This window comes from Lacerta agilis, chromosome 13 (assembly GCF_009819535.1).
Source record: "Lacerta agilis isolate rLacAgi1 chromosome 13, rLacAgi1.pri, whole genome shotgun sequence".
Taxonomy (NCBI): Eukaryota; Metazoa; Chordata; class Lepidosauria; order Squamata; family Lacertidae; genus Lacerta; species Lacerta agilis.
In genome coordinates, this window is record NC_046324.1 from 41313585 (window position 1) to 41340215 (window position 26631).

Genomic DNA, 26631 nt, shown 5'->3' on the forward strand with positions numbered 1-26631 from the left:
CTAATTTATAATCCTCCACTGTGTCCAAGGTGTATATATCATTGCAAGAGTTATTTAAAACCAGCAATAGCCTTTCTTACCCCCTTGTCTACCTGGTGTGCTGGTCCACTATGTACAATTAGACATTTTGTGCTTCATCTCTCTCTCTCTCTCTCTCTCTCTCTCTCTCTCTCTCTCTCTCTTTGTGTTCTTAATTATATGTTCAAGTTCTTCATCTATGCAAACCATCCTCTTGAGGGGAGATCTTTATCCCAGGCTGCATCTTTATGGGAACTATTTGAAAGGGTTTCTATATGTGGACTTGTTTTTAAATGTTTCCATTTGCATATATGGAACCATCTTAATTGCTTTATACAGTGGTACCTCGGGTTACAAACACCTCGGATTACAAACGCTTCAGGTTACAGACTCCGCTAACCCAGAAGTAGTACCTCAGGTTAAGAACTTTACCTCAGGATGAGAACAGAAATTGTGCAGTGGCAGCAGGAGGTCCCATTAGCTAAAGTGGTACCTCAGGTTAAGAACGGTTTCAGGTTAAGAACGGACCTCCGGAACGAATTAAGTTCGTAACCAGAGGTACCACTGAATACGCAACTGCTTTTTATCTTTTTTTGGGGGGCGGGGGTTATAGACCTTAACTATTTTATAAATTGTCTATCTTATTGCTGTAACGCACCCTGGGACCTTTAAGGTGAAAGGGACACGTAAGAGATTGGATCCCGATAAAGGCATCGCCCAATCTGATATAAAAGCCACTCTGAAAGGGTTATAAAGGGAAGCTGACAAGGATTCTATCATATTACATGGTAAGCCAGACATCTGCATAATGAGATAGCATACAGAGCACTAAAAAGATCTTACTGATGCAGATAAAAAGAGAGAGGCACAGAAAGACAGCATTTAGTCTTTAAATAAGACCACAATTCCCAATGAACCCAGCACGATGTGTTAGCTGGGCCCATTAGAGCGTAACCTTATCTCACAAAATTGCTGCTTTACTGGGTGAAAAATAGCCACTTAATGTAAAGGGATACCACTTTCACCAAGCAGAGGTTTCATGACTCCTGGGGGGGGGGGGGAGAGAAAAAACGGTGAACACACATTAATGTGCCATTTTTGCCTTTAAATCTATACGTCTTGGTATCTATTAAATGATAGGAACAATATATCTGACCAGATTCTATGAGGCACGGCAGATGATAAGCTATGGCAAGGAGGTTCCTCTTGCCATCCTTTTTATCAAAAAATATACCGCACCTGCTTCCAAAGGAACTGAAATGTCACTTTAAAACGTTTGCAATGAATTAACTCCCGCCTGTAATGGCCCATTTGAGATCAGCGTAAAATGTACAGTAATGACAGCTGGAACAGTCTGATCATGGCAAGCATTTGGTTTCTGTATTTCACGTATTTAAAGACTCCTGATAAATAGAAGCCTAGCTTGTGCTATACCAACAGCATTGCTGTTATAGCAGCCTCAGAGATTACGGTCTGCAAAAGCAAATCACTCTGTGACTCCGTTTGCACAGCATGGAAAGCCATACTATAGCTTGCCAGGGCTGCACAAATGAGCAGGTCTGCACTACTTGTGAGAGGAGCTCCCAAACACTTGCAGCGTGTGTGTGTCTGTTACTCCTACACTGTGGTGAGTGAAGAAGCTTTGGCTTAGCGGTTGTCCAAAACCAGGCTCCTGGTTCAGCTCTTGTTCACCATGAGTTGCAGGCAAGAACAGATTAGAATTGTAGAGTTGGAAGGGACCACAAGGGTCATCTAGTCCTACCCCCTGCACTGCTCAACGCAGGGCTCGAACCCATGACCCTGAGATTAAGAGTCCCGTGTTTTGTCTCCTCTCAAAGGGGAAGGTGAGTGGCACTAAGCTGGGAGACAAACGCTGACTGGCAGATGATGCCATCTAATTTACGTGGGTGTTTGAGGAATCATGGAATCATAGAATTGGAAGGAACCAAGAGGGTCATCTGGTCCAACCCCCTACAATACAGGAATCTTTCCTCCAATGTGGGGCTCAAACCCAAGACCCTGAGATTAAGAGCCTCGTGCTCTACCAACTGAGCTACCCCAAAACATACGCGAAAAAGCTGGTTTTAAAGTATGCAGGCATTTGTTTTCCGTTTAAAGTATTTAAAACATTTTGAGTTATTGCCCACGTCCGGAGATAGGCTGACATTTACTGCAATAAGGGGGCAGCAGAGAAGCATCAAATTAAGGAAACGTAGTAAGTCAGGAAGGTGCATATTGTGAGTGTGGGAGTTAATGAAGTTGACCAATTTCTAATCACAAGCCACTTGTGGCCCAGATCATGACTATGGATTGGTTCAAAGCACAGACTCACAAAGGCAAACAGTTTTCTTTCTTTCTTTTTGAATTAGTATATTGCAAAACAATATAAATACAGAAATTGTAAACGAAAATTTTACTCCTCGTCCTCCCCAAGAGATCATGTCTGTATCCAAATTATATTATTATTATTATTATTATTATTATTATTATTATTATTATTACTACTACTACTACTACTACTACTACTACTATTAATTTATACCCCGCCACTCTGGGCAGCTCCCAACAGAACAATAAAAACACGATAAAAGATCAAACATTAAAAACTTCCCTAAACAGGGCTGCCTTCATATGTCTTTTAAAAGTAAGATAGCTGCTTATCGCCTTGACATCTGATGGGAGGGTGTTCCACAGGGTGGGTGCCACTACCGAGAAGGCCCTCTGTAACCTCACTTCTCGCAGTGAGGGAACCGCCAGAAGGCCCTCTGAGCTGGACCTCAGTGTCCGGACTGAACGATGGGGGTGGAGACGCTCCTTCAGGTATACTGGGCCGAGACCGTTTAGGGCTTTAAACGTCAGCACCAACACTTTGAATTGTGCTCGGAAATGTACCGGGATCTGAAATCCGAAATCTATTCAGTCCATATCATATATCCAGATTCCAGAGGTCTGCGACTGAACGTTTTCCCCTCAGCTTTTGCCAAGGCCAGATATTTAAACATCCCCAGAAACGATAAGACATGCGGATGTTCTTTGAACGTGCCAGACACAGTAGAACATACTTCCTTCTTACTGCCCATTCTACAACCAGCTACGCAAACACATGCTATCCCCTTTTTTGGGTAGTTTAACATCACAACACAAGGCAAATTTCAGATCTATCTGTGTGACATTAACCCGGAAGTAACTGCAATATAGTTTGGAAGCTGAGCGGCTGAGTTTTTAATCAAAAGTATCTCTCACAAGTGGTGAGCGGCACTATTTAGTGGGAAGAAACGCCAATGGAAACCCTCGTTATTACATATTTTTACATAGCTGTTTATTTGCATATATTTTAAATTTTTATATATGGATGTTTTATGGTAGCCCATATTTGCAATGACTAATAAAGGTTTGGCGAAGTAAGGATAACATAAAAAATAATCAAAGCAACCAAAAATGCATATATGAAGTCTTTTATGGTCATTCTTCGCTGTGTACCCGGTACATAATGAAGGAAGGCTGTTCAATTGTAAAGCTGTCCTTTTGTTTTATATCTTGCGCCATTCTAAATTTATTGGAGAGTTTCTTAAATTTCCAGAGTTTAGTTATACCAATTCATCAAAGAGGCTCCTTCCATGCATTTCCAATACCTAGTTAACAATAAGTCTTGGTGCAATTAACAGTGATTTAAAGCATGCATCTGCATTTTGCCCGCAGAAAATTATAAATTAAATTAAATTAACAAAGCCAATTCCGGGCAAACCGTTTTCAGTCTTTTGCCAAAGACGGGACATCATAAATAAAAAGGAAAAAACTTTATCCTGTAATCAGCTCCTGATCTGCAATTTTAGATTTTTATGTGAGGTCTTATTTTTATGCACATGCATAAAAATTTATGATTGCTGTAAACCACTTCAGTATTTGTTTTAAGGGCACGTGATATACAAATATTTTAAATAAGTAAAATAAATAAATAAATCTTACATGTTGTCAGGAAACCGCCCTCGCCGCAGCGGGAAGCGATCCCGGGGCGGTTGCAGTACAGGGAGCCCCCGTCTCCGTTGAGCAGTTAGTCATCCTCCTCGAATGGAGGAAGCGACCGCTCTTCCAGTGGGGAGGGGGAGATGGGGACAGGAAGTCGGAGCAGGGGCTGTGGCAGGGATGGAGAGCCTCTGCACCAGACTGGAAGAGGGGGAGAGGAACCCTTCCCGTCGCCCTGTTTGAGCAGAGAGGAAGGACGTAGAGGGGGGAGGCGGGGGTTCAGGATCCCACGCCTCTTATGTTGGGCAAAGAACCGGAAACAGACATTCCCGGACTCTGCAGAGGGATGAGCTGGATGTCTTTATTTTAGCTCCACTGTAAATAGCTGCACAATAAAGAACTTAAGTTTTTCAAAGTTCTGCGTCCGCCAGATTCCTCATGAGCAACCACTGAAAAGCCTTACACATGTTATCTGCCGTTTGATCTGAGGTTTCAGCACTATTTTGTGTGGTTCATCATCTGCAAGTGACTTCACGTGCAATTAAAAGTACCCCTATTTAAAGCCTGCAGTTGAAGTAGTGATTCCTTTCACAGATACGCATCCCTTCTGGAATCATGGCATTCAATGCCATTTTATCCTTACTAAACCCATTTAACACCACATATGAAAATACACGAACACACAGTGTAACAGTTTCTGGAAGAAAAAAAAACTTTTAAAAAAATGTACAATTATATTGCCTCCAGTTTTACCTTTTAAAAAAATGAATAAATCAAAAGCTTATACTTCTGAAGTATGAGAAACAATGAATCAGGCATTATTGCAAACTCCCCTACCTGACTAATAAGGTTCAACAGAAGTTTCCCTTCTGACCCAACCAGACAGGTTAACAGCTGGGGAATCCAAGCCAGCCATTGGATAGGGGGGACTCCAATGCAGTACTTGTCAACAGCATCTGCTAGCGTGTTCTTGTCGTCATCAAAGCTCAGTAGCCAAAGGACCTAAAAGAAAAGAGCAAAAATGAAAACGAAATCCTTTCATAGGAGAACGGGTAGATGACATTTCAATATCTCCCACGTGGAAAGAGAGTTTGGGCAAAGGCAAAGTTCTGGTTTTTGCATGTTGCCACCCCGCTCATCTTTGTCATGTCCATTAATTTCAAGGGCTCTACTCTTCAAACTTATCCATCCTTCAAGAAATCAAACTTATCCACCCTTAAAGAACAGTTACAGGTAGGTAGCTGTGTTGGTCTGCCATAGTCAAAACAAAATAAAAAAATAAAAAAATCCTTCCAGTAGCACCTTAGAGACCAACTAAGTTTGTTCTTGGTATGAGCTTTCGTGTGCATGCACACTTCAGACAGATCCTGAAGTTGAGGCTCCAGTACTTTGGCCACCTCATGAGAAGGCAAGACTCCCTGGAAAAGACCCTGATGTTGGGAAAGATGGAGGAAACAAGGAGAAGGGGACTACAAAGGATGAGATGGTTGGACAATGTTCTCGAAGCGACTAGCATGAGTTTGGCCAAACTGCAGGAGGCAGTGAAAGATAGGCGTGCCTGGCGTGCTCTGGTCCATGGGGTCACGAAGAGTCGGACACAACTGAACAACAATAACAACTCTGAGTAGGACTAACGGTAGATGCAATAATAGAATTGTAGAGTTGGAAAACACCCCAAGGGTCGTCTAGTCCAACTCCCTGCAATGCAGGAATCTCAGCTATCCAATGCATCTAAGTTGCCATAACTTAAAACTTTATTTCAGCAGCCAGGTAAACAGTCTCCAAGGTACTAAAAATGAAGGGAAAGACCCTTCCATTCAACAGGAAACCACTGTTGAACAGGTATCAGACAAAGTGTGATATGACTACCTTCACTGGAATGACTTGAATACTATTGGGAGATAAGCCCTTTGTATCTTGCTCCAGTCCAGAAAGATGTAAAACGGGTCTAAAAAGTATTATTATGATTAAAGGTCATGATTATTATGCCAAATGCTGGCAGGGAAATTCACCTTCGGCTATAAAAATAACAAACAATAGGACAGCTTCCAAACCATATTGGAGACAATAAATGTCAGATCTGTAAGATACTTTTGTAAGCTGGAGAATTGTTATTAGGTGACTAACAAATGCAAAAAAGAAGCAAAATATGAAGTCAAATCCCCTAAATAGTATTATTTGGTAAAACGTAAGCTGGCAGAATTAAATGTGATGTGCAACAGCCGCAAGATTAAAATCAGCTCTGCTCTGCTTCACAGCTAAAAGTGTGTAGTGTTATGTGTTTACCCCAAAATGTCCATTAATACACAAATGCCAATCTAGTTTGGTAAAAACAGTACATTTTTTTAAAACCAGCAGGTCACGTTTATGCACACTTTTCATTTAAAACGAAAGCAGTATTGAAAGACTGCAAGAGCCATTTAGGAACCCACATTTGAATTAGTTTGGCAACTTGCCCAAACAAATCTCTCTCTCTCTCTTTTAAATACAGGGCACAATAGTAGTCATTTGTCAAAGATTAGGGGAGAAATCCATTTTAGAACCTTTTGGATTAAACAGAAGTTCAACTGAAGCTCAGGTGCTAGAAGCTATAATCCATTATTAAACTTTCATTTCAGCAGACAGAACTGTGTATGTCCTGGGGTGCGCTTCAGATTTTTTTGAAACTGGGGCCACAATGATGATATATGGCTAGTTTGGATATGTCAAGAAATGCAACTGCTATGTTACAATTTGCACAGGGAGAAAGCAAGGCTCTTCGTCTAACTAGCCCAACTTCCACTTGGCCCCTTTCCCAGTAAATTCCAACAGCAGCCAACACCGTGCCTTCCATACGCTGTCGGACCCCCATTATCCGCAATTGGGAGCCGGAGTCCAACATCTGGAGACCACCCCATTGCCCACCCCTGCTCTAGAGGGAACTGAGAAAGGAAGACACCCTTCTATTGGCCTGCTTTAGCAGCTGCTAACTCCAGCTTTTCCTAGTCGATATAGTCTCCCTCTCCCCCAATAACCCAGCTTTCCTCAAACTGGGACACACCACATGTTTGAACTTCAATTCCTCAATATATACACACACATTGCTGTTGATGTTGGCATCCCACTGTCTCTGGAGACAATGGAGAGCATCACTAGGGGTGAAGTCCAACCACTGCATTAGCAGCACTGAAGTGACCTCAAATAAAAACAGAAGCACTGGGAACCAGTGAACCACACAAACTGAATCTGAATCTGTTCCAGGTTTGCATTTGTGTGGGTGTGTAGTAATGGAGGGGGGGGAAATGTAGCCTCAGGAGCATCTGGGTAGTTCATTATGTATCAGGGGAGAATATCTGAGTCAACTGAATTTCACCTGCTTTCCTTGAAAGCAGTTAGTTGATGGCTACGGATAATTTCACAGCTCCATCCCCCAACCTAAGTCAGCTATGGCTAATTGCCAGTTGGTTGTGGAGACCATTTCTTTGCCATGATAGATGGCCTTGGGAAAGGATCGGGAAAGCTGACAACGCCTGTTGCGCACCTGTCTTCAAGGATGACTGTCCTCAAAATTAAAAAAAAAAAGAAGGCGAGAGAACACCCAATCTTTCGTTTCCCTGAACTCTGGTGAACTGTGCTAGAATGCAAAAGGCCGCTGTCCGCACAGCTAGTGTGTGTGTTGACTTCCTCTGACAACCTGCCTGCCGTTTAATGCTTACGCTCACCAACATCTGCTGAAGCCCCGAGTCTGTGTTTAAAACGTATGAATCGTGCATCGTATCAGCGCCCTTGTCACAACAGCCCATTCCCAACGGTGTAATCTGTATGTCAGGCAGAAACGCCGGAGCTCCTCTTATAAGCCACATACACAAACACCTCTGCGTTCACGGTATTTATTTAATTTTTTTTAAAAAAATTCTATACCGCTTTATCTTTTTAAGAAAAATCTCAAAGCAGTTTACAGCATATTAAATCAATAAAACATAAATAAAACAATCTGAAGTACCGTATATTCCAGCGTATAAGACGACTGGGCATATAAGATGACCCCCAACTTTTCCAGTTAAAATATAGAGTGTGAGATATACCCGACCACAGATTTTCCACCCGGCATATAAGACGACCCCCGACTTTTGAGAAGATTTTCCTGGTTTAAAAAGTAGTCTTATACGCCAGAATATACTGTAAGTCAAATATAGAGAATATAGTCAAAGCAACATAACAGAAATAATAATAATAATAATAATAATAATAATAATAATAATAATAATAATAATAATAATAATAATAATTTGTACCCTGCCCATCTGGCTGGATTTCCCCAGCCACTAAAGTATTATTTTAAAGATTTCAAAATGAGACATTACAAAGGAGGTCAACTACAGAATACATACTTAACATAGTAGGGCTGGTGAGTCTGGGCCTCGCCCCCTAGGTCAGATGGAAAGGGCCTCACCTTTGCTAAATACTTCCTGGACTTGCTCTCATTCTGATGGCGACAGGCATGCAGGTAGCAAGTGATGGCTGAGACCCCGAGATGCAGCTGACGCTCCTTCACAAATATATTTTCCAAGTAGTCTCCCCACATCGCCCAGGCCTTCACTAGAACGTCGTGCATCTGCACAGCTGCAGAGAAGGCTTTGTTTGCTTCCTCGGACCTAGGGGAAATATGACAGGGCAGGATATTTGCTGAACTTTTAACAAGCGCAATGAACAACAAAGAGAGAATGGAATGCAACAGCAGAGTCCGTAAATAAAAACCATCAAGACGATTCTTAGAAACGTCTGGAGTTTTCCATACTAAAAATAAAAATACCCCTGTGTTGCTTTGTAACAGGTTTCACCAACCTGGTGCCCTACGGATGTTTTGGGTGACAGCTGCCATCAGCCTCTGTCAGCGTATGGTAGTTATAGTCCAAACATCTGGAGGGCACCAGGTTGGCAAAGGCTGGTTCATAATAACGGGGGGAAAGGAAGTAGCTGTACTCTATATCCTAGAGGCGAGAGGAAGCCAGTGCCAATTCCCCACCCAAATTATGTGTCTGCTGGATGAATTCATTCTTCCTATTCCTCAGCCTAAAGCCCAACATAGATCTATTGCAACTCCCTCCTCTGCTGAGAAACTGCACAAATCCACAGCTCCCTTCTGGGGAAGACACAAGAAACCTATTTCAGACATTATGACAATGCAAAGAAACAGGAAGCACAAGGCGTCAGCACTTCCTGTTCCTTTGCATCAGCGTAAGTGTCAGAAGCTGCTCTCAGTTTTACTTAAGTTTGGACCACATAAACTGGAGTAACATCCTGCAGCAATAAAAAAATTGATGGGACCAGGAGAAAAACATGGCAAATGGAAAATAACCTTATCTGTCAAATAGCTTATTAAACAGCTAATTAGCCAGGGTATTACTCAGCCACTTTATTTTTTGCTAACAGCTTTTCGTGTCCTAGGCTGTGCAGCACGGCAACTTATTACTGAAGGAAAAGGCTGATAAATGGCTTGCCTTATTACGGCTTTCTACTGCTAACAACAGGATTTGTCTTTAGACTTCCTTTCTCCCTCGCCTCTCAGGTTATCTATCACTGACACCCCTGATGACTCTCTTTTATTCCTTTTGCCTTGCAGGCCAGGTGGGAAGAAGAGGGACTGCACAAGTGACCTTTGGGTCCCAATTCAGTCGATAGCTGGGAAAGGGTAATAAAGAACGATTTTGCCACATAGCTTGAAAACATGAAATTGGAAGTTCCGACACTGTACAGGAACCACATTTTTCACAAGAGGATAGGTAAAAGTTGGCACTTGAAAGTCCTTGATGGCAGATAAGCAGTGTAAATTATTCAGCCCGGCCCTCTTGATGGAGAAACCTTCTAAAGGCGCACTTGCGGCTGTTCAAAAGGAGCACATTGTGCTTCCTTGCTAAATTAATTACCTTTCCCCTATTTAAAATTCTCTCTAGATTTCCTCCGGAGAGAGGACAGTGATTCCTTCTGCCGTAAGCGATTGTGAAGCTAGGCGGTATACATTTCAAAAGCACATTGATTTTCCGCCTCTGAAGTGGCTACAGCAGAGTGCCAACGAACAGCTTCTCCAGCATGCGAAGTGGCGCAGTGCATCAAGTTCAATCTGGAGGGAGTCTGAAAATCTGTTGGCGCGGAACGGCTGACAGTCAAACTACTGCTGAACAGATGTGGAGGTACCCTAAACCTATCCTCTCCTTCTCCCCCCGTTTGGAATAGTTTTGAGAATAGTTTTGAAAAGCAAGAGCTGTACAACTGGTGTGGCCTATCTTGGGTCAGACTGGGAGCCACTTGTGGGCCCCGATCCACCAGCTGCTGAAGAAGAAGAAGAAGAAGAAGAAGAAGAAGAAGAAGAAGAAGAAGAAGAAGAGGAGTTTGGATTTGATATCCCGCTTTTCACTACCCGAAGGAGTCTCAAAGCGGCTAACTTTCTCCTTTCCCTTCCTCCCCCACAACAAACACTCTGTGAGGTGAGTGGGGCTGAGAGACTTCAGAGAAGTGTGACTAGCCCAAGGTCACCCAGCAGCTGCATGTGGAGGAGCGGAGACGCGAACCCGGTTCCCCAGATTACGAGTCTACCGCTCTTAACCACTACACCACACTGGCTCTGGTAGTCTAACTCTCTCTACTATATGGACCACTAAATCATAGTCACAAGCTTTACCAATGTTCTACAGGCTTTCAGTTTTATATTGGAATTTCAGAAACGCGTTCACTTTCCCCCTCCCTCCTTCCCTCTCTTTGCCCTCCCCCCTTCATGTTGAAACGAACATAATGGACGCTAGCTGGGTCCTGTTGCTCTGGTTGCCGTGGTGACGCCAAGTGCCATTGGTTAATGGCACTGGGGAAACAACTGCCAATAGAGAGAAGCAGTGCAAAAAGCCCCGTGAAGAGTCATGTCTCTAAGTGAGTTTTTAATCCCTTTTCTTTGCCTTCGCCATACGGGGTGGGTCATTCGGTGCTAAACCTTAAGAGAAATGTGGGGTTTGGGGAGTATGGGAGTAAGACGCACTGAATTCAACGAGACTTGCTTCGAACTGAACATATATTTGGATTACATTGTTTGGAATAGGTTTAAAGAGGTTGATTGGTCCTGGGGCTTCCAGTGCAAAAAGATTGTCCTAAGCCCCCCTCTCAAAAGTAACTACCTCACTTTAACTTCCAGTTGCGATCTCTTCCATCTCTATCAGATTACAGGCCTGGTGGGGGGCTGCCAACGAGAGAGGGCAGAGAACCCCCATTTACCATTTATTTTATCATTTGCCATTTATTTTGGATCATCTCATCCCACATGAGCCCGCTTCCATAGACACTGCTACAGGTGCCACATAATACACGTTCTGCGTTTGTAAGAACTCAATCATTGAATGTGTACACTTTGGAACTCCCTGCCTATTGAGATCAAGCAGGAGCCTTCACTGTACTCTTTTCAGCTCCTTGCTAAAAACACCTGTCACCCAGACGCTTAGAAAGTTGGGGTGATTTTATTGCTTTAGTGTTTTAACTTCTGTTATGTTTTAACAAAGGTTCATATAGTTAAAGCTATGTTTTTCCCAGTAGTGATGTATGGAAGTGAGAGCTGGACCATAAAGAAGGCTGATCGCCGAAGAATTGGTGCTTTTGAATTATGGTGCTGGAGCAGTCTCTTGAGAGTCCCATGGACTGCAAGAAGATCAAACATATCCATTCTGAAGGAAATCAGCCCTGAGTGCTCACTGGAAGGACAGATCCTGAAGCTGAGGCTCCAATACTTTGGCCACCTCGTGAGAAGAGAAGACTCCCTAGAAAAGACCCTGATGTTGGGAAAGATGGAGGGCACTGGGAGAAGGGGACGACAGAGGACGAGATGGTTGGACAGTGTTCTCGAAGCTACCAACATGAGTCTGACCAAACTGTGGGAGGCAGTGGAAGTCAGGAGTGCCTGGTGTGCTCTGGTCCATGGGGTCACGAAGAGTCGGACATGACTAAACGACTAAACAACAACAACGTTTTAAAGTAGGTTTGTGAATTTTTCTTGACTTTACTGTTATCTTTTTGTACACCGCTTTGAGGGGTTTTTTAAAACGATCAAGTGGTGTATAAATTTTACGAACTAAAACAAATAATAAGATAAATGATCCCTCACTATCAACATCCCTGATTACTCTTAAAAAAGAATTATATCACCATTGGAAAACTCATCACACAGGTGGGCCGCTGCAGTCAATCTTTCTTCCATGCAGTGTGGGGTACAGATAATGAGCATAATTACTCCCACCCACACTGAAGCTTTGACTTTTTCAACTGTGGCTTTTTACTTAGCCTCTGAATCACTGTGCTCTGGCATATACAACATTCCCAGATGTGTGCTCAACACCTAACCCAGTCATACGTACTTGTTAATCTGAGCCAAAAACATCCCCTTCAGCGCGTAGAACTCTGCAGTCATCTCCTTGGTAAAATACTTCAGATTTGTTGATTCAATAACCTCAAGGCCCTGTTCAATAGATTTTTTTACACAGCAAGAATTGTAAAATATATATCACAGGCAAATTGAAATGTACGAAGAAGAAAAAAACAACGAAGCATCGAAACTTTTAAAAGGATATTTCATGAGCTTCCAAATGGTGAAGCGTCACGCCATCCATACTAAATGTAACCAGTTTTCATGTTCTGAATCAGGAACCCAGAACTGGAAATAATATCCATACTAGCGCTGTTGCCATTTGTGCATTGATATTTTACCCTTTTGCACTGTCAAGGGGCAGGAGGGGGGGGGTCAAGCAGGAAGGAAACGCAGGCATTGGGTGGGGGAAAGGAGAAAAATCATGAAATGGCTAAGAGCAGGAGGGCCCTAAATGGTCATGTCCATCTTTTCAGAAGAAGGTAGGAGTTCCTGTCTGGCATGCTTCAGGCCTGACCTCTCCTTCTTCCTACCAATGCCCTGCTCCTCCATGCAGGATGGAGGATCTGATACAGCAGGCTGCGGCTCCTCTGCAGGGGGCTTCTCTGCAGGGAAGGTACTTGCAAGCAAGCAACACCCCACAAGACAAATTGTGGGGAGTGAGACAAATTGATCCAAGGCCTGATAAAGGCTGGTTGGTCCCCAGGTTGGCACAGAGCTGTCAACCTTCCTTTTTTTGCATTGGGAAATGGCCATAGCTATCAACCTTCCCTTTTTTTGCAATGGGAAACGGCGCTGGAATAAGGGAATTTCCCGCAAAAAAAGGGAAAGTTGACAGCTATGGGTTGGCATGGTGTGGACTGATCAAGGGCACCCAGATCAGAGCCATGGGGTGAATCAGGGAGTCTGTGCGCAGCCTTATAGTTCCTGCAGGTAGCTGGGTAACCAAGTTGTTTACGGCTTTCAACGGTTAAGTTTTAAAGACAATTAAGTTGAAGAAGCGAATAAATAGCCAGCGAAAGTTTTTGAAAACCAGCACCATGTGCGTAATAAAATGGGCACGCCAATCAAATGCTCGGTGGCCGTATTTTACATCAGATGTGGTTTCAAGGGAAGCCCCGCATATAATGCATGGCAGCAATCCAATGAGATGTGTTTGCAGCTGGCGACCCAGCACAAACTGGTAGAAAGCAATCTGTGCCACAATGGCTAACTAGGCCTCCAGCACAGGGGTTGTCTACTTGGTCCCTACTGCCCACTAGTGGGCATTTCAGGATTCTAGGTGGGCGGTAGGGGGTTCTACGGCACAAGCTGAATCCTCCTTCCATCGAGCACTGGTGGGCGGTAAGGAAATTTTACCATCAAGAAAGATGCATTAGTGGGCGGTAGGTATGAAAAGGTTGAAAAACCCCTGCTCTAGCATCTCTCTCTCCTCTCCTCCCCACCCTCTCTCTCTCCCACAAACACTCTTGCAAGTGGCACACCTAATCTTTCAAGGGAAGCCCATCCAAAACAGAACAAACACTAAACTCCTTGATCCCATTTTACATTGCTTATATAACCGGAGTCCTAACACCACCAACATTCCACTGCGTTATGATGCCCCATAGTAACATGTGCCGTCGCTCTACCTGCATGCACTCGTTTTTGCCCATGACTCCAGCCAGCTGGAGGTAGCATTTGACTTGCTGTCGGATCTTCTGGAAGCAATCCACAATTGGCACCGTCGGAATAGTGTGAATGCGACTCAGGATGTCCAGAGCCACGTTGACCAGCCCTTGCTTCCGAGCGATCTTCCCATACTGGATAATGGCAGAGGCCGAAGCGTGGACACCCAGCATGGCGTTATTGGAGCTAGGATCGTGCTGAGTGCTGTTCTCATATGCACTGACGATGGCTAGGAAAACCCGAGAGCGCAAAACTTCTTAAATCACGTTAAATGAATTTACACGTGTTTCTTTTTTATTCATCATTACGTTTGCATCCTTAAGGTGGCATGCAGAGGGTTCGGCAAGATCACTGGATCGACTCAGTCCACAAAGCCATCTCTTCAATACCTTATGGCTCATTGAGAAATCAAGTAAACTATGGCTTGGAACAGGCATGTCCAAAGTCCAGCCTGCCAGTCAGTTTAATCCAGCCCCTGTGTCAGTTTATTTACTGGGGGGAAATCTCAAAAAAGAAAAGCTCAACAACTTCAATCCTTAAAAAAGGTCAATAAGTTTGGTCGGCCCTCATGCATGTCCACCATCAAATCTGGCCCTCTTTGAAATAAAGTTTGGACATCCCTGGAAGGACATGAATGAACCCAGGCTCCTCCAATGCTCACATGCTCCCCCTTCCCCACAGCTGGAAATTTCTGACATGGGCTCATTTAAACCATAGCAGATGCTTTGAAACACCTCCTCCCAGTCACATCGCAGGAGGGGGTGGGACTTGTTTGCCTGGGAGGAGATTTGGCTTGTTCGTATCTCACTAAACCTATAACACAGCCTGAGTTCCAGAAGCACCAGTGACCCAATCCTTCATGTCTTGAAGAGCGGCTAATGTATTCCGTTCCTCCAGCCAGAGTCTAAACGCTACTCAGAAAGTTAAGCTGGTCCCAAAACAGCAGCTATGTTACTGATCCTGGGCAACTTCTGAACACAATCCCAGGCGCTGCTTTTAAGCATCTAAAACCTCATGCTGCTTGGGAATTGGGCATCTGAAGGACCTGTCTTTTCCCACGCAAACTTGTCAGATTATCTTAATTATTCCAGACCCTTCTTTGGGTGCTCCTAGCCACCAGCAATTAAATAGGTGAACATCAGGAAAATGACTCTTTCAGATGTCCTGCATCAGTGGAAATGTGCCTGGCACCAAATCCATCAGCTTTAAGTCACCAGGTGACTATTGTTTTAGGTACCCAGGCTTTCCTTATGTTGCTGGCCGGTGCTATGCTAGTTCCCTTTGCTTTCTCTGTCTTGTTGTTTTTATTGAGTTTTGTTGTTGTCTGTATTGTACTATGCGACTTGATCTATTGGTAAGCTGCTCGGAAAATATTTTGATTAAAAAACCGGATAAAAATACATACAAACTCACTCACTCACCCACCCAGTCTTGCCTCTGAATGCTTCAATGCCCAGATTGATGCACATTGTCAAATTTACATGATTGTGCCTCATCATCAACGGAGTGGAAAAACATTTCATACACCTAAACCCCAGCCTTATAAAGAGCCTGAAGTTTAGATCAACCAGCATCAACTGTTTTGGTGCCTGGGGATTCTTCTCCCTAGACCTGCTTATGAAAATGGAAATTTAAAATCACCCTCAATTTTTTTTAATTTTTTTTTGCATTTTATTTCTGTCCCAGGAACAGGTCTCAGATACAAGTTTTAGGAAATAGTTTTCTAAAAGGCCGGAATAATAGAATCACCTTGCCAACCAAGAATTAGATCACAATTCCTTGTGTGTTTTTGAAAGCCAAAAATTCATACCTTTTATGCGAGGGGTGGAAAGGGGAGGGTATCTTCCCCGAAACAGGATATAATGGGACTGGGGTGTTTTTACCTTGGTAATGATGTTGCCTCCACATGAAAATGCTGCTCCAGTGGGACAAGTCATCCGACACAATTGGTAACCTGTTCCTCCAAGTTTTCACAACAGTCTTCATGTCATGCAGGCTGTTATTCCTCCCAAGATTGGCCGGCTGTAACCCTGCATTTATTTGGGCTGCTTCCTGAAGTTCAATTATTTGCTGTGCTGCCTAGGAGGATGAAGGTTGTAAAAGTTATAGCACATGTGTCATTTGTTCCTCAGGAGGAAGGGGAAAAGGGGGGGGGGGAAGCTGTCTTAACCACATGCAGCACTGACAGCTGAGTGATTTGTTTTGCTCATTGAAGACTATTCACACATTACAATGAAGAATGTTAAAGTCAACGTCACAATATAGTTGGTTGATTTCTTTTAATGCTGTTGATCAGATTATCAAGGTTCATTATCCACCCTCTTCTAAGGAAACAAACAGGGCTATGAATAATCATTAATGCAAAACAACACACATTCCCTGGGACAGAAAATCTGCTTTAAGATCATGGCAGGGGTCTTGCTAACCCAACACCAAACAGCTGTTGTCTCCAAGGGCATATAACATGCTGTTTTTGAAGTGCCACTCACTGGCCATATGGCATTATACAGACGGTGACATGTCTCTGAATTGCTTTGCAGAAGAGTAAAATGGTGGGTCTACGAAAGTTTTGTTCATAGCTCAGAAAAAAGCTGATTAAATGATTTTTTTATTTTCTCCAGGAAATAGTACTGTAAAGGCCAGGAAACTAAACTGACCATCACAGGGATGCGGAACCTGGTTCCTGGCTTCTAGACTGAGCACTGTTCCTCTCTACTCTGGCACAACTCAGTTTACAGCACTGCTGGAATCCAGCAGTGCAAATGGGTGAGAGCTTATAGATGCACTAGATGCAACAGCATGTGTAAAATAGCACAAACTAAGATACAGGTAGTGGACTAGGTGCCCTCCAGCTGCCTTGGATCAAAGTTTCTGTGGTGCTAGCAAGCATCTGATACATATTATTTTTTAATTTTTCAGTCTGCCACTGTAAACTTTAATTTGTTTTAGGGGTTATTTGAGGGGTGTGTGTGAAATCATGCAAATCCAAGAGGACCCTTTTTAATTCTACTGGATATGACTTAAGCAGACGCCTTGGAAAAGAGGATGGAGAGGAGTGCATAAACTTTTTATGTGTGATTGGGGAGGGGAAAGAGAACCAACCTGTTATGATGGTGCCCATAGCACACTCTCAAGTTTTCAAATGTACCTATGGATCCAAAAGGGTTGGTGACCCCTGGTCACCCCACTCTGGCTTACTTCAAACAGCCCTGCCTTCAAAAACATTCTGCAAATCCACTACGTACTCACCTTACGCAGGACAAATGCAACACAGCAGCACTTTGACAGCCACCAAAAAGCGGCACAGAGTTAGTTAAGCTCTGGGCAGGCCTATAAACTTTACTGGAATTCAAATCCTTTGTAGAGATGCAACCATTCACAAAGCAGCTTCTTGAGAGATGAACACTTGTCTTAGCTATTAATCAACTAAGATAACTGCCTCCCACCCCCCAAAAAAATCTGTCTACACGTACACACAAATCTCTGGGAACAAAATAAATTAAGGAGAGAAACACCACCAGCACCTGCAAACACATAGGCATACACACACACACACAATCACCAGAATTTCAGTGCTCACAATAGCTTAACCTTCATCCTACTCCCATTCATCATGCAAATTTAATTTTCTAGCAGGTATTTAATCACTCACTATCTGATACAGGAAAAAGTAATTACTGCTGAGTAGCTTCATTGCCATGCTGGCAACTTTGTCATTCACTGCCTATTTTAGCAATTTGACAGTGAGAATGTATATGAAGGTTTTTCGACACACCACGCAATGTGCATGGAAGTGTTGAGAATGTATTTATCACTATTAATTCTTACAACCGTGCGATTGTGGCAAACTGAAATGGTAGCTCCTACTTACTGAAAGAGGTCGATGCAGCACTTTGCCTATTATTCATCTTAACTCTTTCAGACATGCTCTCATCTTAATATGTGGAAAGGCTGAAGTTTGTTATCAAGTCATTAAAATAAAAAGGCAGGAAATGCCACAAAGGGGTGCCAGGATGCATAGACAACCTCCAGTTTGTTTTCTAATCTGGGTCTGACATTTCGCTATCTTCAAACACATTTGTAGAGCATGCATAAGGAAGGAGTGAATGAACATTACATCCTTAATTGGAGGCAAGGAAGAAATATAAATACAATTCCCTTGCAAGTTTGGCTGGGCAATATTCCATTGAAATAGACAGAACACCTCCCATTCATTTAAATGGTGCTCAAGCCAGAGAACAGTCGAATACTACAGCCGCAGTACTACATCTTCAATGGCCTTGTCCAAACATCATGGTACATTGAAATGCTCTATCATGACTGCATCTTTCTGCTCTGTTTATCTCCTCCCTGCCAATGCGCAGAAGAAACAAGCCATGATCCCTGGCTTAGTTTTACATCTGAACCAGCTATCGTGGTTTGTTTCCGTACCTGTAGCCAAGGTACAGGTTCCTGGTCACTGTTGGAACTAAAACAATGATCCCTGGTTGAAAGTACTGCTAAGCCAGGGGTCGTGGGAGGAGCAGAAGAGCCTCTCTTAGGTGTTTTCATCATGGTAAACCATCAACCATCACTGTTCTCTGTAGGAGGGGGACTCTTCCAAATGCCATCTTATCAGGAGGGGGTCTTCCATATGATATAGGAACTGGGCCTTTAGTGTGGTGGCACCAACCCTTTGGAAGCCCCTCCCATTAAATTCCATCTCTACTGCCTTTTCAGCACTGACTGAATACTTTCCTCTTCCAACAAGCCTTTTAAGTGGAGATTATTATCCCAGTCTGCATCTCTACTGGAACTATTTAGATAGATGATAGATAGATAGATAGATAGATAGATAGACAGATAGATAGACAGATAGATATTGTATCACATTCGTGAGGTTATTTAAGATGGTTTTATGTATGGAACTGTTTCTGTTTCAAAACTTTGCACTTTTATGACTGCAATTGTTTAATAATTGTATATTTTATTTCTGCAACCCGCCCTGGGGCCTTAAGGACAGTTAACAGAGCTACTTAACAAATAAAATAACATGCCCTGCAATATTTTTTGTTCGCTGAGTGCCATTGGGGGGGGGGGGAACAGGCATGGCATATCAAGATGAGTGTACACCCCGCTCTCTGCATGGTTCCTTACAGGAAACCTAGGAACAAACTTCTGTACAGAGCCTGCATATTGGTTTTAAAGACCAGTTTATGCAGAAGCACCTTTTGCAGCAACGACAAAAAAGTTATCTGTGCTTAGGAGGGTCCTAAATTTATTTATTAGATTTATACACTTCATTGTAAGATCTCAGGGCAGTTTGCAGAATAAAATACAGGATAAAAAAACAAGCCTATAATTAAAAACAAGCCAGCAAAACAATATCCCCCCCCCCCAAAAAAAAGACGAGTCTGACAACTCACAGCAATCTCTGGCTCACCTGAAGAAGGGGCGTGTGAACGTGGGAAACCACCTGAGGAAGTCTTCGCCATTCCCGGATAGCCAAGCCGCTGGCCATTTCAACCAGACGCTCTATGTAGTTGAGCTGTTGCTCCTCGGGATGGCAGATTGCCAGGTATCCACGGTACATGTTGACTTTCCATGCCATCTCTTTGGGGCAACTCAACTCCACCTTGGGGCAAAACGAGACATTACAATGCTTTTTTGTAGGCGAAAACACTGCAAAAGAAGAAAAGAGTGGCTGGGTTTTCAGACACGACGCAAAACCGTGCTTTTTGCTAACCGTGGTTAAAAACTCAACACCATGGTTTGCAGAACTGCTCTCCCACTTTCGTTTTCCGTCTGCCCAGGATTCAAGTTCCTAAGTTCACATCCGTCTCCATGATGAAGCCCTTGTGGTGCAGGGGTCCAAACTGTTGCTTGACAATAGTTTGCAAGATTCATAATAGTTAACTACATTTACAAAACTGTGATTGCAAACTAGCATATCAACTCATGGTTTCATGTCCTGACTCGGTGAGCTCCAAACAAACCAAGGTCTGTTGGCAGACACACACGCATTAAAACCAACTGTGTCTTAGCTTAAAATATTGGCGGACATTAAAGTAAGGGAGGGAAACCTGTGGCCCTCCATACTACATTGCTCCCATCATGCCCAATGATTTACCATGTTGGTGGGAGCAGGTGGGAGTTTCTTATTTTATATTCTTTACTGAAAGATAAAAAGTACATAATTACAAGTGCACAGAGTAAGATAAGATAAGAAGAAGAAGAAGAAGAAGAAGAAGAAGAAGAAGAAGAAGAAGAAGAAGAAGAATTACCGTAACACCCATACAGAAAACAAAACCGAACAAAAAAACTTGTAGACATTACAAAAAGTTGTTACTGCGGTTAACCAGACCGTAACCTAACACGGCATTTATAAAAATGAATTCCAAGTATCGTTAAATTTGTCCATGGCCAGCATAATGGAGTCCGGTATGTTATAAATATTATTTTTGCTTGTATGAGTCTCAATTTGAGGTCCAGAGACACACTTGTTATAGAACTTAACACAGTTTTCCATTGTTTGGTCAAGATCAAAATCTCAAGTTCTTTGTACTGAGTTTATACAGATGGCTCAAAATCGTCACATAAAGCGACACCACCGCCATTTATCTCCAGCGGAAAGTGGACAGTAAGTATAAATGTAGAAGCAGCATGGTGGCAATTAGGCCTCAATATCCTTGTATTTATGAAAAACATGTTTTCTGGCTTTAAAAAAAACAAAACCAGAGCAGCTCAATTTACAGCTTCACTTATTTTCTCTTCAGTTCATTAGTATAGGCCTCATTACTGAAAATCTCTCTTTCAATCCAAGCTCCAGCTATGGCATGACTGCAGTTGCTGGTGGCTGTCACGTCAATTCAGCCTGCAAGCCTTCACAATGCGAAGCTGTCAGACATGATCAATTCACTTGGCTGCAATTCAAGGCTTCAATTCTACCCTGCAATCTATTCAGTACTGCACAGCTGCAGGGGGAGGGGGGGACATGGAAACAGCATAAAATATGATGATGATCATTATTATTATTATGAAATGATTCCGTAATTATTGAAGGGATTCGGCTTCCATGAATGGGATCGTGGTTCTGTTAAAACTTTAAACCAACAGGGATTTGAAAGTGAATACCCAACAGCTGAGTAAAGTACAGTTTTCAGGAGAGAGGACGGCAGAAGGTATCTGTCCTCAGAGCGCCAGACCTCCTTTCCTAATAATGCAGAAAACTTTACGTTTCCTATGGCTGCACTCAAGTTTTGTACACCCCTTTAAAGATAAAAGGACTCCTTCATCCTGGAAGCAATCTTTGTCAAGACATGTTTAATTTAACTCCCTGTTTCACAGCTGAGTGAGATATTCGTTCCTATGCTAAATTCCTCAATATTATGTGTGTCTGCGACTGTGTATATTTCCCAGATTGTCCTTTAGGGCCTTAACCAATGCTAAAAGTACAGAGTATTCTGGACCTTTACCTCAAACATAATCCGCAGTTATGAAACAATATATAGCAGCACTTGAGGACACTGAGAGCAAAGCTTTTTGCTAATATTTCACAGGAAGCAACACGACTTTCCTGGGCACGAGGATGCCCCACAGAGTCATATTTTCCACTAGCATCCACCCTAGTATTGATGTCTCCAGATAATCCAAATCTCAAATTCCATGAAAATGTTGCCATTGATTTGAACGGAACGGATTCACTCTACACAGCCCTTGAATTTGTTTATTTACTGCATTTCCATCTCGGGGTAAACTCTAGCCTTTGCCTGCTCCCGAACGTGGCAAGAAGCACAAACTATCGGCAATGGCAGCGTGCGGCAGGCTGGGAGGATGATGAGTTATAGTGCTGAGGTCATGTGGTAACTCCAGCTCCCACAACTCCAAGATACAATGCAGCTACGCCATTTTGGACTCACAGCTGTCCATGGAGGCGCAGGTCAATTCTGTGTCCAGGGCAGCTGTCTACCAGCTCCATCTGGTACACAGGCTGAGGTTATTTCCCGCTTGGACTACTGCAATGCACTCTACATGGGGCTACCTTCGAAGGTGACCTGGAAACTGCAACTAATCCAAAATGCGGCAGCTAGACTGGTGACTGGGAGCGGCCACTGAGACCATATAACACTGGTCCTGAAAGACCTACACTGGCTCCCAGGATGTTTCTGAGCACAATTCAAAGTGTTAGTGCTGATCTTTAAAGCCCTAAACAGCCTTGGTCCTGTATATCTGAAGGAGCGTCTCCACCCCCATTGTTCAGCCCAGACACTGAGGTCTAGCTCCGAGGGCCTTCTGGCGGTTTTCTCACTGTGAGAAGTGAGGTTACAAGAAACCAGGCAGAGGGCCTTCTTGGTAGTGGCGCCTGCCCTGTGGAACGCCCTCCCATCAGATATCAAGGAAATAAACAACTACAGTGGTACCTCGACTTATGAAGTTAATCTGTTCTGAAGGCGCGCTCGTAAGTGGAAATCTACGCAAGTCGAAGCTGCCATCTCGGAACGGAAAAAAAAAATTGTACCTCGAAAAAAGCACATTAAAATCTTTGTATGTCGAGATATCGTGCCACCACTTTCACTTCGGAAGTCGAAAATTTTGGAAGCGGCGGCCATTTTTCCGCTTCCGGGGGTCATTCGGAAGTCGAAAAATGCGGAAGTCGAGTTGCTAGTAAGTCAAGGTACCACTGTATCTGACTTTTAGAAGATATCTGAAGGCAGCCCTGTTTAGGGAAGTTTTTAATGTTTGATCTTTTATCGTGTTTTTATTGTTCTGTTGGGAGCCCAGATGGGCAGGGTATTAATAACACACACACACACACACACACACACACATATATATATATATATATATATATATATATATATATATATATAGTGGTTGGGAAGCTCAAAGGGTACGATGCTGCACAATACAGCTGGTGTACAGTTCACATTTAGGTTAGATTTTGACTTGTCTCTTGCTACATTTGCAAGCTCCCGCCTAGGAGTGCTCACACACAGCTTGTCTCTTTGCTCATGCTGCCGCCTTCCTAGTTGCACACACCCCGTAGCTTTGCATTAAAACTCAGCAAAGAACTGAAAGCTTATGCAAACACAAAAGGGTGGGGGAGAGCACAGCTGAGTTCAGCACACCAGATTAAGACAGAACACGGAATTCTGAGCAAGGAGCTGCCGTTTGACTTAAATATGAACTTCACTGGGATTCATGCTGGTATTCTTGGGAAAGCTTCAGTCAGAGACAAGTTACTATGTGGATGATGCTGATACTTGAGTAAGCTTTACTGAGCCTTTTTTTATTTCTTTAAAGAAATAAATCGCATCAAGGTAGAAAAGTTCTTAAATATCCCCCCACATGCCTGAATTATGGATTTACCAGTGAGACAAGAAGGAGCTGTATATTGAAACCAGTCCTCCCTTCTTCGCAGCCACTTAGCTTTATAAATGTTTAATACAGCATGAATTTCACTCAACCCAAACACACACTCAATATATTTTAGACATGAAAAACAGATCGCCCTGAAGCAATCTACTAGATTTTGAATGCTCTACAGAAGCCCTGGTTTTATGAAGGACTCACTCATCAGGTATACACACACACACACACACGGTTCTAGCTCATATATTCTCAAGTGGTTCCTATGAAAGGACAAGGATAATCAGAATACAAACCCACACTGCTCAGTAGAGATGGCAAAGGAGACGGGATGTAACTACATGGTGTGTCATAAAGGGCAAAGCTCACCTATTTGAAAACTGTTGTTTTTCAGCTACTACATTAGAACAACTACATCCTATTCCATTGACCAACATGTAGCTTGGATCCTGCAATCGCCCACAGCGATTTGAAATGCGTGGGCGCTGCCTGGCTTTCCAAAAAAACAAACAAACCAAAACTACATCCTCCAACTCTCTTTACTCCAATAGAGGAGACAAAATTGCAGCTCAAAATACATTTAGGCATTTAACCTATTCTGCACCTTGACTTATTAAGGAGAAATCCCAAGGCTATGATATAATTCAGGTGTAAAATCAAGTCATGCTCTGCTCTGTTGCCTAAACCAAGGCAATCCTATGAACCATGGTTTAGCATCTAGGGACTTTCAGGGAAGGAAGAGGTAGGGGGAAATCATACAAACTATATTTCGCCTGTGCATCAGGAACATAAACCATGCTTTGGAGTCTGAAGTATGATTAGCATGAACCATGGCTTACGTGTTATGTCTGTACCAGCCTGTTCATCATCATAGTTTGCCTGATTTGGACATCCCAACAAACTATATTTATTGCAAAACAGAAAACGAGGAAGGTAGCACACAAGCTCAAGGCACAGTGCCAATGAACAAGACATGGTTTAACCATAACATTTGAATTGGGGCCAGTGAAACACATGCTCGACAAGCACAGTATTGGAACCATTCTTCCTAATTGCAGTTTTTCTCACATGTCTTCTGTTGCATCCATATTATGTTTATTTTTACCCCTCTTAATTAAAATGAAAAATAAACTCATTAACAGAAAAAGTGTTAAGGTATGGTTTTAAACTAAGAAAAATAGATGCATCACCTGTACTATTTTAACACGGCCAGCTGCAGTATTAATTGCTGGAGGCCCAGGCTGCAATTATTTTGACTAGGAACTTTGAACGATGAGCAGTCCGAGCCATTCCACTTCTGCCATTTGCTAACTAAAGCCTCAAAACATGTTGTATTGATTTCTTGTCCTTTCGGTTGCTGAGCTATGCTGTGCAAGTTCTGCAAGGCAGTGCCATTAAGGACTAACGCAGGGCATCTTGCCTTTGAATAAAGCAGTGGATGATCTATCACCAACACATTTTTTATTTGAAGTTATGCCACCCGAACTGAAATACATCTCAATTAGCCATCAGGCGTGTTTTATGCCTTCATTCCCAATGCTGGCATTAAGAAAGTAAACAGAGAGACTCAGAAGGAGGAAGAAGCACATCAGACCATGCTGCACTTAGCTTATTGCACAAATTCTGGAGCCAAAACAAAACAAATGAAAGCTCAGAACTATTGAAAGAACCATGCCCTGTCACGAAAGAGACAATGACTCTGCTCTCTTCTCAGTATTATTACTTACATATAGATATTTTGGCAGCTATTCCTATAGGACACTGGCTGTCAAATCACATGCTCCTTCCCACCATTGTCACCTTCCTGAAACATGGATTTTTCCATTGTGCCTAAGTTATCAGGCGCATCAGCAGTGACTTTAGAGCTAACCAGGGTACCAACTGAACTAGCACCAACCCAAGGGTGAGATTGCCCACCACAATTTGATGTACAGAAGCCTCAACCGGACCTATAACCTGGTATCTGAAATCACAATGTGAGACTATTTTAGATTATTGCTTAAGCAGGAATCCTGGTTAAATCAGTTAATATAAATGCTAATGTAGCTACTTAGTAGGGGAATTGGTGTTCCTGAAGGGGGTGGGGAAGTGATCTCAAAGCCCACTCTAAACTGCTCAACCACAGGTAAATGATAAAAAAAACCTTTACATCAGAACAAGCTCATAACCTGCAGTTTGCTATTTAGGTTTGACACCAGAGATCGGGAACCTGTGGCCAACTCCCATTATCCCTGGTGACGTTGGCTGAGGCTAAGGGAGCTGCAGTCCAACACCATCTTGAAGGCCACAGGTTCGCCATCCCTGTTTTAACAGAGAACAAAGAGGAGCATAATCATCCAAGGAAGGGAAGAAACAGTCCTCACTGGTTTCCTGAGACTAAGAGCATAAAGAGGGAAGAGAATGGATTTGCTGGAGGTCACCTGCTGTGAAGTGGCTCAAACACGAAGTGAAAGAGATCAAAAGTGAACATATGCATTTTACTTTCAAAATTAATTCTATGACGACTTGTAGCTCTAAAAATGTTGTATATTGCATACGGTGCCCTTGTAACAAATTTTATATAGAAAGCACTACTCAAAACTGCGCATAGGGGAACACAGATCTAGAATTCGTAATAAAGTAATGGAAGCCCCTTTAACATCACATTTTCTACAAATGAAACATAATGACACTGATTTAATGTTTTTTGGAATTAGGCAGTACACACCAAGGAAGTATCACAAATAAGACATTGAAAAAGTACTAAGACAACAAGAAACAAAATTAATTTTTATGTTTAAAACACTGCAACCGTGGGGAATGAATTCGGATCTCGATCTTTCAGGGTTCATTTAAATCTATATATTAGCAGTTAAATACATAGAAAGAACCTAGGCACTGTAAGTACTATTAGGATCCATATCCTCCCTCCTTCTAATAATTGACACCTGTTAGACTACCTCTTATGAAATGTTGTATATATGGTTGACCCAAACACAGCAACTTTGCTAAATGAATAAATGCTTAAGCCAAGAAAGAACATAGCATATGAAGTGTAAGTTGTGCGCCGTTTATGTGCTGCTTACTGTATACTGGTCAAACACGAAGTAAGGCAAAGAGCCATCCCAAACTAAATAGGCTACCCAAACCTTTTAGCCGTATTCACTTCCCTCCGGTGTGCTTGGAATGGAGCTGGGAGGTAGCACCTTCCTATAAGCAAGATTGTTAATCTAGCTCCTCAAATGGCAGGAATTAGTCTTCACTGCAGCCAGGGAAAG

At 42.8% G+C, this 26631-nt stretch overlaps 1 protein-coding gene across 6 annotated transcripts in view; it reads right to left on the reverse strand.

The window, feature by feature from the left end:
* Positions 1–26631, reverse strand: part of TRRAP (transformation/transcription domain associated protein) — a 175689-nt gene that overhangs the window by 40820 nt on the left and 108238 nt on the right. For all 6 annotated transcript variants that reach the window (XM_033166488.1, XM_033166487.1, XM_033166486.1 and 3 more), the window contains 6 exons: positions 19449–19640; positions 15910–16105; positions 13990–14255; positions 12351–12451; positions 8414–8615; positions 4819–4983 (listed from right to left, as the gene is read on the reverse strand). In XM_033166488.1, the coding sequence (XP_033022379.1) occupies positions 4819–4983; positions 8414–8615; positions 12351–12451; positions 13990–14255; positions 15910–16105; positions 19449–19640 (1122 nt within the window). The remainder of the gene's footprint in view (positions 1–4818; positions 4984–8413; positions 8616–12350; positions 12452–13989; positions 14256–15909; positions 16106–19448; positions 19641–26631) is intronic.